The 15283-nt window shown below is 42.6% G+C and overlaps 1 protein-coding gene across 1 annotated transcript in view; it reads right to left on the bottom strand.

Moving 5' to 3' along the window:
* The window catches only part of trdn (triadin), a 209007-nt gene that overhangs the window by 125193 nt on the left and 68531 nt on the right, over positions 1 to 15283 (bottom strand). The window contains exon 7 of the mRNA XM_080193433.1: positions 10523 to 10552. Coding sequence (XP_080049559.1) covers positions 10523 to 10552 — 30 coding nt within the window. The remainder of the gene's footprint in view (positions 1 to 10522; positions 10553 to 15283) is intronic.

Raw genomic sequence — 15283 nt, 5'->3', positions numbered from 1 at the left:
AAATACTAGTGTTTCAATTACAAGAAATAGAGTATCTGCTTAACTAGGCTTATAGTTGTACAATTTCCAAAGATTGATAACTGGTTTTGAATAAGTTCCATTTAGCTGTAGGGTGTTTATTCCCAAAAAGATAAAAAAAAATTCCACCAATCATAAAATTGGAATTTTTACAATTTCATCTTGCGTTCACAGTCTTGATGGTGTTCTTTAGGGTTAGACTATTTCCCTAAGAAAGCTAATCAGGCTGTAATTCATAAAACCACAATTATTTATTTTCAACTCAATGGACATCTCAATAATCCCACACAAGGTTGTACTTCTCCTTCCCTCCAGACTTGTTACCTAAATCATATGACATTTCGTCATTGTTGCTTCTGATGTTAACCCTTTGCTCTACATCTTCCCGCAAGTTTTTATCCCAATTATATACACCCTCCTACACCTGTGCCAAAAATCTCAGGCTTCCAAGGATAATCTTTGATGTGCATTGATGAATTTCCCTAATCTTGATCTGAACTTATTCTGAATTTGACAACGATCTGCATTCTCTCTTCATTCATGTGGTCTTCCCCTGCGTGGCTGCAGAGTTTTGGCTTGTTTTCAGTTCCTCGTCCCTGCCTGAATCTGAATCATAGGTCCAAGTTCCTGTTGGCTTCCATCCAAATGGTATCAAAGCTTTTCAGTTCTTTCATAGATTTCCTTGGTCAGCTTTGATTCAAAAGGATCTCAACAGTGAACCCCTTGCTGTTCTTCTGCGTTCTTTCTGTTGGTCCTGTGTCCATATTCTCTCCCTTAGATGTAGCAATCTTAAACCTCATGTTCTGTGCGTGAAGTTACAAGTTTGATTGCATCTGTGATGTTCCTCATATTTTCTAACTCTCTCATGATCATCTAAAGTAATGTTAGGCTGTAGTTTTTGTTGTAGAGCTAGAAGTTGTTTTGCTGCCATTTTTCAATCAGCAATTCTGATGGTGAGAGCCCGTCTTATCACAGTAAGGTTCTATGACTAAGAAGGTCTAAGTTAATACCTTTGTTCTTTATCATCAATTCTTTGATTGTTTGAATTCCTCTTCCTGATTCTGCATTCAGCTAAGGATATCTAGGCGAGCAAGTAAAGTAGCATAGTGGTTAGCACTGCTGCCTCACAATGCCAGGGATCTGGGTTCGATTCTCAACTTGCATCATTGTTGGTGTGAAGATTGCACATTCTCCCTGTGTCTGCATGGGTTTCCTCCAGGTGCTCCGGTTTCTTCCCACAGTCTGAAAGTTGTGCTGGTTAGGTGCATTGATCCGAACAGGCTCCGGAATGTGGCAACTAGGAATTTCACAGTAACTTAATTGCAATGTTAATATAAGCCTTACTTGTGACCAATAAATAAACTTCAACTTTAAGTTCAGTAAACCACATTCTTGTGTTGAGTTGTGGAATAATTTATTAGCAAACTGAGGATTCTTTGGCACTAAAATAGTCAGTATGCCATGTGTTGCAAAGATTCTCTCCAGTAATTGAATGACTGTCTCCACCATGATGCAGTGCAACCTGTTCACTTCAATCCATCTGCAGTAGTAGTCAATAATGATGATAAATACTTTGCTTTAAACTCAGATAAATCCATTCCCAGGTGTTCCCATCGCTAGTGGTTCACTCTGCTATTGGCTATTCATTGCACGTTAGGCAAGTCTAGTTTAAGTCTTCTACAGAATGATTAATGCCTGGCCACCAAACTAATTGCTGGGCCCTGACTCGGCATTTTGATACCCCCAAAAATATGTATTTTTTGGAGTGATTTGATTTGAAATGTTTCGGGGATGAATAGTCATTAAAAACTAAGAAATCAGCAATGATTCTGCGATGTTTTCTCTGTTGAAATTACTGGCATAGTACTGCGTTGTTAAGAGTGGACATCCTCTCTGACCATACTCTTTTATTTGGATGCATTCATTACCCTACTGTTGTGAACATAGAACAGTACCTTTGGCCCTTGATGTTGTCCGAAACCAAGATCAAGCTATCCCACTTCCTATTATTCTGGTGTGCTCCATGTGCCTATCCAATAACTGCTTGAAAGTTCCTAAAGTATCCAACTCCACTATCACAGCAGGCAGTCTATTCCACACCCCAATCACTCTCTGAGTAAAGTTGCTTGCTTAATCTCGTGTGTCTTTCCAATGGCTCGTAATTGTTTGGTAATGAGTGCTTCCACTTTCTCAATGAAGTACAAATCTTCCATTTTGATTCCTTTCAGTAGTATTCTTGATAGCATATCTACTGTTGTATGGTGCTTTCCTTTAATGATGTGGAGATGCTGACTTTGGACTGGGGTAAACACAGTAAGAAGTCTGACAACACCAGGTTTAAGTCCAACCGATTTATTTGATAGAAAACTCACAAGCTTTCGAGGTTAAACTCTTCATCAGGTGAATGGAGAGTTCTGGCCTCTGGATTAGGGTGTCATGGAGAGGCCAGAACTCTCCATTCACCTGACGAAGAGTTTAACCTCTAAAGCTTGTGAGTTTACTATCAAATAAATCGGTTGGACTTAAACCTGGTGTTGTCAGACTTCTTACTGTGCTTTCCTTTAACACATTCTGTCTCTGTATCTTATTTTGTTCGTCTGAAATATTGAATTTTAGGGGGCATTTGTACAATCTCTTTTTGACTAAGGCGATTTGTGGTCAGTTTCAATTTTAAACCTTAATGCTAGGACATTCCATCAGAAAACTTCTTGCAGACCCATGTGGCTGGCAATGCTTCTTTCTCGATGATTGCATAACCTGAGTGACCTTGAGGCATAATAAACTCGTCTCATTGTCCATTCTGTTGAATTTGAAACAAAAATGCACCCAAACATTTAGGCGATGCATCCACTGTTATAATTGGTGGCAATTCTGGATCATAGTGTACTACAACTTTAGGTGAAATTAGAAGATTTTTGATCTTGTGAAAAGCATTTGCTGGCCTACATTCCAGCACCACTGCTGATCTTGTCTCAACAGCTGTCTCAATGACTCATTCACTTCTACCAAATTTGGAACTAGCCTATAAGGTTGACCATCTCAAGGAATCTTTGCAAATCTTGATGTTCCTTGTCTGTGAAGACTCTTTAATCACCTTGATTTTCAATGGGTCTGCTGTTATTCCTGAAGCTTGCACAATGTATCCTAGAATTTAATCACTGGCCTTGCAATCACATTTCTTGTTCAATGTCAAACCTGATTCCTGTCGAACCATGAGGACCGATCTAACTCTACATTACATTCTTCTTTTGACGAAGCATGTACGAGTATGTCCACCACCCGGCATGCGACTCATTCCATGCCTTCCAGGGTCTGATATGTTGTGTTTGGAATGTGCCTGGTACAGTAGCAATTCTGAATGGTAACCTGTTAAAACAATACTGACTGAATGGTGTTATAAAAGTGGTTAACCGTCTGAACATTTTGTCCAGGGGCAACTCCCAAAAGATACTGTTTGCACCTAATTAGGTGAATAAGGTATTTTTTACTGATTTAGCATGTGCTTAATCTTGCTCTTGACTTTGTCTGAGAATGGGTGAGGGACTTCTGTTGATGTAAAAAGTCAAATTAGTTGAAAATCAGCTTTTGGGCTACATGATACTCCATCTTCAGCTTTCCTAACCCTAAAAATAATGTGGAGAATTCATTCCTGAATACATTATTGGACTACCCATCAGGAAGTTAATCAATTTTGTAGATCAGCCACAATTGTAAACATGCTTTCCTGCTTAATAATGGTGACTTTGATTCTGTATGACATACAGAGTTCAATGATTTCTTTATCCTTGTATTTAAATCTAGCCAAATATTGACCTGTGACTTTCAGTGTGATCCCTTCTGGACTTTGTAACTGAATGGATGATGGTTCTAGTGATGTATTTAACTCACTTTACTTCATGACGTAAGACTGAAACACCTGCAGCTATGTCTGATTGAACATCTGTAGGCTGGCAACTTGCATTTTAATGTTCCAATAATTATTTTCTGTTTCATTAATTTCCTCTTGGAAGGTTATTTGATTTTTTTCGGTGGCTTTTCCATTTCTTTTATTTGTTTGGCCTTGTTATTTGTTCTTTATTTTCTTGCAGGCTATTTATGTTTTAAATCAGAAGACAATTTTAGGATTTCCTAACTTTCCAGAGTTATAGCATTCTGCTCCCCTTGCTAGGAATTCTTCCCTTTTGTATAGGGTTTCCCCACCACACTCAGAGCATTTCCAGATAGTGGTTGGCATGCTTTTCTCCAGTTTTATAGACTACTGCTTTCATGCGCATTCTCTTTTCTATCTGACATTGTTGAATGGCCTTATTCCTCATTTCCAAGTGACATTGCTTTTTCCATGCACAATTGTTTGATTTTGCTTTCTCAGCTCAGTCTGTCACACAATTTGTACTGCTTTAGTGAGAGTTAGATTTCTTGTCTGTAAGAGATCTAAGTTTCATCTAGGTTCCCAACCATGATACAACTGCATATTAATTCATCTTTCAGGACTCTGTCATCGTAATTTTTTGCTAGTCTAGTCAGGACATTAATGAATGAATTCATGCAGTCCCCTGGTTTTTGTTTCCACTTATTAAATTTTGCGTGTGCAAACCTGATAACTAGAAACTCTCTTCCTCCAAATGTCCCAGTGTTGAGCCTATTGCAAGCCTTCAGTCCTTTGCAATGGTTTTGGGAGTCAATGTAGACTCCATGTTGTCCTAAGTTCTGGATCTGCTGTTGCTTCAGTGGTCTGGCTTGCAAATTCTGATTTGTGCTCAATGCCTTTTGGACACTTGGCCTGTGTCTCAGTTTGCACTTGCTGCAGCCTCAGTGCTTGGAGTTTTTCAAGTAAGTATCAAGTATCAAGTAAGTAAGTATCAATTTTCTTTTTATCCTTCTTCCAAGAATCTGTAGGTCTGTCAGATCTGTAGTTTTTTCTTGGGATTTTTCTGGGTCTTTTACTCACTGCCCATTGGCACCATGTTTTGTCATGTGTTCAGTGTCTAAATGGTGTTCTTTAGTGTTTAACTGTTTCTCTAAGAAAGCTAATTAAGACTGCAGTCAGTAAAATCTTTATTATTTATTTTCATGTATGGCTCTATTTACAACTCAGTCACTTTACCTACAGTTTTACATACGTTTCCCACCAAACTTCTGTTACTTAGCCATGTGGCATTGCGTCATAGTTACATCAGCAACAGGGCATGGATGGGTACATGGGACTGGGATATTATGGCAATTACTGAAACATGGCTAAGGGAGAGACAGGACTGGCAGCTCAATGTTCCAGGGTACAGATGCTATAGGAAAGATAGAACATAAGGTAAGAGAGGAGAAGGAGTTGCATTTTTGATTAGGGAAAACATCACAGCAGTGCTGAGAGGGGATATATCCAAGGGTTCGCCCACTGAGTCTATATGGCTAGAACTGAGAAATAAGAAGGGGGAAGTCACTTTGATAGCGTTGTACTATAGGCCCCCAAATAGTCAGCAGGAAATTGAGGAGTAAATTTGTAAGGAGGTTACAGATAGCTCCAAGAAAAATAGGGTGGTAATGGTCGGGAATTTTAACTTTCCCAACACAGCCATAGTATTAGAGGATTGGATGGAAAGAAATTTGTTGTGTGTACTCAGGAGGAATTTTTCATTCAGTATGTGGATGGCCCGACTAGTGATGGGGCAAAACTTGACCTCCCCTTGGGAAATAAGGAAAGGTGGGTGAAAAAGTGTTAGTGAGAGATCGCTTTGGGACCAGTGACCATAATTCCATTAGTTTTAAGATAGCTATGGAGAATGATATGTCTGGCCCAAAAGTTAGAATTCTAAATTGGGGCAAAGGCCAATTTAGATGTTATCAGGCAGGAGCTTTCAAAAGTTAATTGGGAAAGTCTGTGGGAAGGCAGAGGGACGTCTTGTAAGTGGCATGCTTTCAAAAGTGTGTTAACCAGGCTAAGCACATTCCTCTTAGAGTGAAGGGCAAGGCTGGTAGAAGCAGGGGACCCTGGATGACTCAGGATATTGAGGCCCTGGTCAAGAAGAAGAAGGAGGCACATGACATGCATAGGCAGCTGGGATCAAGTGGATTCCTTGAAGAGTATAGTGGGTGTAGAAATAGAGTTAAGAGAGAAATCAGGAGGGCAAAAAGGGGACACGAGATTGTTTTGGCAGATAAGGCAAAGGAGAATCCAAAGAACTCCTACAGATATGTAAAGTAAAAGAGTAACTAGGGAGACAGTAGGATTTCTTAAGGATCAACAAGGTCATCTATATACGGACTCACAAGAGATGGGTGAGATCTTATACAATCATTTCTCATCAGTTCACTGTTGAGAAAAGCAAGGATGTTAGGAATTAAATAATGATGTCTTGCAGAGTGTACATATAACAGAGAAGGAGGTGCTGGAAGTCTTAAAGCACATCAAGGTAGATAAACCGCCAAGACCTGATGAAGTGTATCCCAGGACATTGTAGGAGGCTAAGGAGGAAATTGTGGGCCCCCTAGCCGAGATATTTGAATCATTGATAGTCACGGGTGAGGTGCCTGAAGAATGGATGGTGGAAAATGTTGCACATTTGTTTAAGAAGGGCTGCAGAGAAAAGTCTGGGAACTACAGGCCAGTGAGCCTCACATCTGTGGTGGGTAAGTTGTTAGAAGGTATTTTGGGAGACAGGATTTACAGGCATTTAGAGATGCAATGACTGATTAGGGACAGTCAGCATGGCTTTGTGAGTGGAAAATCATGTCTCACAAATTTGATTGAGTTTTTTGAAGGGGTAACCAAGAAGGTCGATGAGGGCAGTGCAGTTGATGTTGTCTACAGGGACTTTAGCAAGGCCTTTGACAAGGTACTGCATGGTAAGTTGTTGCATAATGTTAAATCACATGTGACTCAGGGTGCGGTAACCAAATGAGTACAAAATTGATTTGATGACAGAAGCCAGAGGGTGGTTGTAGAGGGTTATTTTTCAAACTGGAGGCCTGTGACCAGCAGTGTGCCTCAGGGATCAGTGCTGGGTCCACTGTTATTTGTCATTTATATTAATGATTTGGATGAGAATATAGGAGGCATGGTTAGTAAGTTTGCAGATGACACCAAGATTGGTGGCATAGTGGACAGTGGAGAAAGTTATCTTGGATTGCAAAAGGATCTTGATCACTTGGGCCAGTGGACTAACAAATGGCAGATGGAGTCGAATTTAGATAAATGTGAGGTAATGCATTTTGATGGATCAAACCAGGGCAGGGCTTACTCAGTTAATGGTAGGGAGGTGGGGAGAGTTATAGAACAAAGAGATCGAGGGGTACAGGTTCATAACTCCTTGAAAGTGGAGTCACAGGTAGACAGAGTGGTGAAGAAGGCATTCTGTATGCTTGGTTTCATTGGTTCGAACATTGAATTGGGGCATCTTGTTGAAGTTGTACAAGGCATTGGTAAGGTCACAGTTGGAAAACTGCGTACAGTTCTGTTCACCCTATTAAAGAAAGGATTTTATTAAAGTAGAAAGAATGCAGAAAAAAATTACTATGATGCTACCAGAACTTGATGGTTTAAGTTATAAGGAGAGGCTAGATAGATTGGGATTTTTTCTCTGGAGCGTCGGAGGCTTAGGGGTGATCTTATAGAGGTCTGTAAAATAATAAGGGGCATAGATCAACTAGATAGTCAATATCTTTTCCCAAAGATAGGGGAGTCTAAAACTAGAGGGCACAGGTTTAAAGTGAGAGGGGAGAGATACAAAACGGTCCAGAGGGACAATTTGTTCACACAGAGGATGGTGAGTGTCTGGAACAAGCTGCCAGAGGTAGTAGTAGAGGGGGTACAATTTTGTTTTTTAAAGAGCGTTTAGACAGTTACATGGGTAAGATGGGTATAGAGAAATATTGGCCAAATGCAGGCAACTGGGGCTAGCTTAGGAGTTAAAAGATGATGTGGCATGAACAAGTTGGGCCAAAGGGTCTGTTTCCACGCTGTAACCCTCTCTGACTCTATGACTCTACGATGTTACTCTGTACAACCTCCAGACCAGAGTGAGTTACTCCCAGTTATCAGAGCATGGAAACCAAGGGGAGAATTCAGACCTCATTGTTTCTGCTTTAACAGTTATATAAACTCACTGAGGGCCCATTTCAGGGACCAATCCCCTGCAATTCAAGGACCGTCACGGTATCTGAGCAGATATTGCGCCCTATTTTACCATTTTGATTCTAAGTGCTGGGCAGACTTGAAACTGGGACTTTTAGACCTTTTCTGAGGAGCCCCCATACGCACTCTTCCTGCAAAAATATCAGCAATTCCCAATTACGCTGCACAAGCCTGTGGGTGGGGCTAAATGCACCCAAAACCCTGCAGCTCTCATTGGCACCTCCAACTGCACTTGCACAGAAAAAAAAAGATAGAATTATACTGCTCTGCCACATCCCAGATAATGCCTCCCCCGACCCCCACAGGCATTGCCCCACCCCCACAACATGCGTCTTCCTTATCCACCCCACATCCCCGCCACCCAGACTGATCTCAGGCAGAGAGGCAGTGGATCCACTACCCCCCCATTGATCTCAGGCAGAATTTCACAGACTCCCCTTCCCCCCACCCCACTGATCACAGGCAGAGTGGCAGCGGACCCCCATTCCTGCCCACTGATCACAGGCAGAGTGGCAGCGGACCCCTCCTTCCCCCACATTGATCACAGGCAGAGTGGCAGCGGACCCCCATTCCCACCCACTGATCACAGGCAGAGTGGCAGCGGACCCCTCCTTCCCCCACATTGATCACAGGCAGAGTGGCAGTGGACCTCCCTTGCCCCCACTGATCACAGGCAGAGTGGCAGCGGACCCCTCCTTCCCCCCCCCCCCCGCACTATCACAGGCAGAGTGGCAGCAGACCCCTCCTTCCTCCCCTCACTGATCACAGGCAGAGTGGCAGCGAACCCCTTTTCACCCGCACTGATCGCCTGAAAATGGGCACAACTTGATGGTAAAATCAGACACATTGTTTCAGGATATTATGAGGCATTCATAGGAACTTCTAAAATGCCTTACATCTGCAAATGAGGAGTCTAACTCCTATTTTAGGCTGCTTATTGTGAAATTGGACACAGCGGAGTACTTTGAACGATTTAGCAATCACTGAAACTTGATCAATGGACTCCTCCTTCTGATTGTCATTATACCCTCGTCTCAGTACGCACCACATATCTTAATGTATAAGTCAATATTTGATGCTTTGAAAAATTCTTCCAAAAATGTTGATTGACTTAAACGCTGAGGGTATTGGTATATTTCCCTGCCAGCCGCCACAGCACGCCACATTCCCACCCTCACCATTGCACTTTGTCTCAAAATGGGAGTATTCTGCCCAAGAAGTCGGTGTGTGGCATAAAGCCAGTAATATGGACCAAAAAGATGCATGTGAGTTGAGCCCACCCAAAGCACCAGCTGTGGTGCAAGATTTCTGCTTCTGTTCATTGGATGCCATGGATGGTTCTGCTCTGCATGTGCATGTCTTCAACTCCCATGCATCTTCTTAAGAGTTCAGGACTTCATCTGCATTCAATTAATGGGATTCAAATGCGGTTCTCTGATGGTTGCTCTGACCCACCATAATGGACACCAGCGGAAGATCCTGTTGTAAATTCACACAAGCGTGAAACCGATTTCTGGGCTTCCTGAAAAATCCACTCCCCGTATCCATTATCGGTGGGAGTTTGGGAGAATTCTGCCTAAAAGGTGAGTATAACCCTAAACATATATATCTGAGCTGAAAAATTAAGGCCAGCTACTAATGGCAGTGATTCCTAAATATTGGCTGAAAAATGATGTTTGACTGTCCAGTAAATATTGACCATGTTGGCACCGAAAAAATGGGATCTCTTTATATGCCAGGTCAACTTATACACGATTTATGATTCTTTAGGCTTGTAACCTGAGAAGCAAATGGTTGAGTATTCTTTTATGCTATAGCCAAGCTGCCTGAGGGAGTGCAACCTGCTGGCAGCTCACTCAAATAATGTTAATGAGATCCAATTTCAGGCAAAACAGTTAATATGTGTGCTCTTTGTATATTCATTTCAGAACTGACAATAATCCTAATACAATTTCTCCCCAAAAATGTCCAAAAAATATGAAATGCATTTCTCCAGAAGGCTTGAGAGACAAAAGCCTTTTAAAAGAGACATGTACATTTATAGATATAGAGGTATCAATGACCATGAAGAGCATATCCCACATTTCGCACAGAAAAGGTATGCAAATAGGTTATTCACTTAAATATTGCTTTAAGCTGAAATGTATTCATGTGGATTTTAAAATAAAACAGACAAAAACAGATTAAAATTGTTGCAATTTAGCTTATTTCTATCCAAATCCAGCAAAGATTAATGGATGCAGATCACAAGCCCTGGGACACTGATATCAAATGGACCAGCCCAAGACATCGTCAACTGAGGTCACCCAATTCAGTCCAAGCCAGAAGCTGAACTTTGCCCTGACATGATAAAATATTTTTACAACAAAAAGTACTGACCTTTTCGTTTAGCTGGGGGGTGAAGAACTCCTACAATGCATTAAATAAAAAGAAAACAGGTGTCAGTTATATTCCACAATGAAGTTTTATAATTAAACACACGCAAATAATCACAATTAGGTAAAGTAGCATGTCTTGAGAATGTTCAATTATACTTTTTAAAGAATCATCTTTGTCAATTGGGTAACCAGAATGTGTATATTCCTTCCTGAGGTAACTGAGGCACAAGAAAACAAAGGAGCAAAGGAAATCACTACTGCTTGATTTACAAAGTATTGATTTTACATTCCTTGCCAGCATGTTGCTAGGTTGCCTGGGTGGGTAGGGGTTTGGGGGGTGCGTGGGGGTGGGGGGGGGGTGCAGGATGAGAAATCGGGGGGTGGGGGATTGGCATGGGGGAGCTGATGGGAGGTATTTAAAATCCAATGAGTGGCCTGTCTGCTCCCAACCTGTCTGCCCCTGCCTTACCACAATTTTACTAATGTCAAGGCCTGCCTGCCAGTAGACCAATTCAGGGCCTCATCCTGCCAGCACTAACCATCAGCAAGAGAGGTCCATGCCAAGCAGATAACTTGGAATGGAGTTGTCACTTCTTTACAGGCCCTAGGCCCATCAGAGTCAACCCCACCACCACACCCCTTCCCCTTCCCCTCCCCCCAAGAAATTACCCCATTCCTAGGCTCCCCGTTCCATATGCCTCTCAAACCTGACCCACCCAACCCCCCTACCATCTCCCCACATCACACCCCCCCCCCCCCGCCCCACCATCCTGTCCTGTCCCCTTTTCATGGCCTGTCATTTTAGCACCCAGCAAAATTCGCAAACAATAACATCACGATGCAGTGTAGTTTTCCTCTTCATTGCCAGAGTGGCATACTGGCAGTGACTACCACACACACAATGCTGGAGAGCTGCTAGTCTCTGGTTGACCAGCAAGTCTCTGAGGTGGGACATTCTATCTTTGATTGGTGAAGTCCTGCCTCCAGTCTATTAACAGCTGATCAGCCATTCAATGGCTTCCAGGCAACCGATCAATGTCTGGTTGACTAAATCTTTAAGCTGGGTGAATAGAGTCTCATAAAATTCAACCCGTAGAAACTGATTAACTAGGTTTACAATAGATACAAATAGATTAATGAATGGTCAAAGATCTGGCAAGTGCAGTATAAAGTGGGAAAATGTATAATTGTCCATTTTGGCAGGAAAAATTAAAAAAGAGCATATTTTTTAAATGGTGAGAGATTGCAGAGCTCTGAAATGCAGAGGGATCTGGGTACCTTTATGCATGAACCACAAAAGGCGAGTATGCAGCTACAACAAGTAGAAGAGCTAAGATATTGATATCATTTATTGCAAAAGGAATTGATTTCAAAAGTAGTGAGGTTATGCTTCAGTTACACAAAGCACTGGCGGGACCACATCTGGAGTAATGAGTACAGTATATTGGTCACCTTATTTAAGGAAGGAAGTAAATGCTTTGGAAGCAGTTCAGGGATTTGTTTTCAACCATTTACGGGATGTGGATGTCACTGGCTGGGACAGCATTTATTATTCATCCTTAATTGCCTTTGAGAAGATTGTGATGAACTGCTATCTTGAACTGCTCCAGACTCTGTGGTGCAGATACACACAAAGTGTTATTAGGGAGGGCATTCTGGGATTTTGACCCAGTGACACTGAAGATCAATATATATTTCCAAGTCAGGATGGTGAGTGGTTTGGAGGGAAATTTCCAGGTGGTGGTGTTCCCATGCACTTGCTGCCCTTATCCTTTTAGATAGTAGCAGTCATGGATGTGGAAGGTGCTCCTTAAGGAGCGTTGGTGAGTTTTGCAGTACGCCTTGTAGATGGTGCACACTGCTGCCAGTGTGCACCTGTGGCAGAGGGAGTGAATGTTTTTGGAAGGAATGTCAAACAGGCTGCTTTGTCTTTAATGGTGTCAAGTTTCGAACCATAGAATCTCTACAGTGCAGAAATAGGCCATCCGGTCCATTGAATCTGCACTGACCCTCCGAAAAAGCATTCCATCTAGGCCTTCCCCTCTGCCCTATCCCCAATACCCTGCATATTTACCACGACTAATCCACCTACCCTATACATCACTGAATAGTAAGGGGCAATTTAGCATGGCCAATCCACATCTTTGGACATTGGAAGGAAATGGGAACACCCAGAGGAAACCCTAGCAGACAAGTGGAGAACATGCAAACTCCATACAGACAGTCACCTAAAGCCGGAATTGATCCCAGGTCCCATACGCTATAAGGCAGCAGCCATTCAGTCACAGTGAGTGATGGCCAGAATTTTACTGCCCCAAGCGGGAATAGGAGTGGGTGAGGGGCAGGTCATGCGAAGGTCTGTTGACTTCAGGTGAGATTTTATGGTTTTGGGACAAGCGAGGCCATAAAATTCCTTCCATTGAGTCATACAGCAGAGAAACAGGCTCTTCAAGCTACCATGTCTATGCCAACCATCGAATACCAATCTATACTAATCCCATTTACCAGCATTGGTACACAGTCTACTGTGCCTTGGTGATGTATAAGCTTGTCCTGGTGCTTCTTAAATGTTCTGAGGGTGCCTGTCGCCACCACCCTCTGAGGCAGCATGATCAATATTTCTATCACACTCTGGGTGAAAATATTTTTCCTCAGATCTCCTCTGAGCTATTTACTCTTCACATAAGCCCTCTGGTCTTACAGATCTCTGTAAGGAGTCTCACAACACCAGGTTAAAGTCCAACAGGTTTATTTGATAGCTAATGCCACTAGCTTTCGGGGCTCTACCCCTTTGCCACCTGATAAGGGGTAGAGCTCTGAAAGCTAGTGGTGCTTGCTACCAAATAAGCCTGTTGGACTTTAACCTGGAGTTGTGAGACTTCTTACTATGTTTACCCCAGTCCAATGCCGGCATCTCCACATCTTAGACATCTTTTCCACAGGAAAAGGATTATTACAAGCTACCCTATCTGCCTCTCATAATTTTGTATACCTCTGTCAGATCCCCCCTCAGCCTCCCCTGCACAAGAGAAAACAAACCCAGCCTATTCAGTCTTTCCTCATATCTGAAACTTTCCATCCCAGGAAACTTCCTGGTGAATTTCCTCTGCACTCTCTCTAGTGCAATCACGTCCTTCCGATAGTGCGGCGACTAGAACTACACACAATTCCATTTGTGGTCTAACCAATATTACATAAAGTTGTACCAAGACCTCCTTGCTTTTGTATTCTCTGTCCCGGTTAAGAAAAGCAAAAATTCTACCCTGTCAGTCTGTGCTTTCCATTGTGCCATCAGCCACTTTTCTTGAAAGTTGTTGGAGCTGAACTCATTTAGACAACTGGAGAATATTCCATCTGAGTGTATTTCAGACTTATGAGATAAGACTTATGCCTTGTAGATAGTGGACTGGCTTTGGGGAGTCAGGAGGTAAGTTATTCTCCACAAGGTTCCTGGCCTCTGGTTTGCTCTTGAAGCCACAGGCAGCAATCTTGCCATTGCGTCCAGTAGCCAATAGGCAGGGTGATCTGGTAAGATTGCGAGAGAGCTGAGAAATCCGGTTCACGCCTGATTTCTCACCTCTTATGATCTTACCGGCACCAGGTATCCAATGCAATCAGCTTTGCGCCATAAAAAGGGTAAAAGGCTGATTATATTATTTTAAAATATTTAAACCATGATTTGAATGTAATTGGCGAGCTTGGGAGAGAATCATCTGGGCTCACTTGCCTCGGGGAAGGTCTCTGACGAAGATCACAAATGGATCCCCATCAACGGGCACCAGACGCAATGGCCTTGCTGGTAGAACTGGAGGCCCTACCCCGCCGGGATGTCAGGGGCAAGGTGGGGGGTCCCTGTCAGTGGGACATGATATATCCAGCAGAGATGGTGTGGCACAGTGGTGTACAGGAGGGAGCTGTCCTGTGAGTCATCCACTCTGGATTCCGATAATGTTGCTTTCTCGTTTTTGCCACCCTCTGGGCTTCTCCCCACCTGCATAGCCACAACACCCATTTACATCCCAAAATCATACTCTGTTACTGCCACCAAAATCTCATCCAATGTAACTTACTTCAATGCAGAAAATAAATATTCCCTCCCACTAAGACAGTCTCATAATATAGCTCTGAAGTCAATTTGTGCTTTTCCCCACAACAATGGCTTTTCCTGTTTGGAGCCTTTTGCTTACATTTGCTGTGTTCTTTACATTCACCACATTTAGTTTTGTTACTAATATGTGACCTTAGAGCAGTATTGGATTCCTAATGGAGTCCATCCAAACTAAAGATAAAGATCATAGCGGTCTGTTTTGTTACGCTACTCGTGCTAAGCTGCTTCAGAGATATTCACAAATATTGAGATGTAGAGGTAAGTTTACCTCCAGGGAGGTCCATAAGCAGCTGGCCAGTGTCACACACGCTAAACCCACAAAGGGACCTAGTCCATTAAAACTGAACATCATTTGCATCAGATGAACAAGCCGAGGCTGGAAACTGACCATCCCGCTGACAATTGGCCTCTCCAAAATCAGGGCTGGAGGAAACAGATGGGCTCCTGCCAGTCTCACAGCAATGAAGAGGAATTCACAAATGGGATCTTATTCAGCTGAACAGATGCTGGTCAGAAGGTGTTGAACATGCAGCCAGATCCATCCAAAATGGCAATAAGAGTCTAAATATTAAGTGTTGTCGGAATTTAATTTTAATTAGAACTCATTTTTAGTGTGTAGCTTGCTGCTGAAACCAATCATTGCTGACATTACTG

This window comes from Carcharhinus amblyrhynchos, chromosome 7 (genome assembly GCF_965287045.1).
Source record: "Carcharhinus amblyrhynchos chromosome 7, sCarAmb.v2.hapA, whole genome shotgun sequence".
Lineage (NCBI taxonomy): Eukaryota > Metazoa > Chordata > Chondrichthyes > Carcharhiniformes > Carcharhinidae > Carcharhinus > Carcharhinus amblyrhynchos.
Note: the sequence above shows the minus strand (reverse complement) of the source record. Positions and strands in the feature narration are given on the sequence as shown.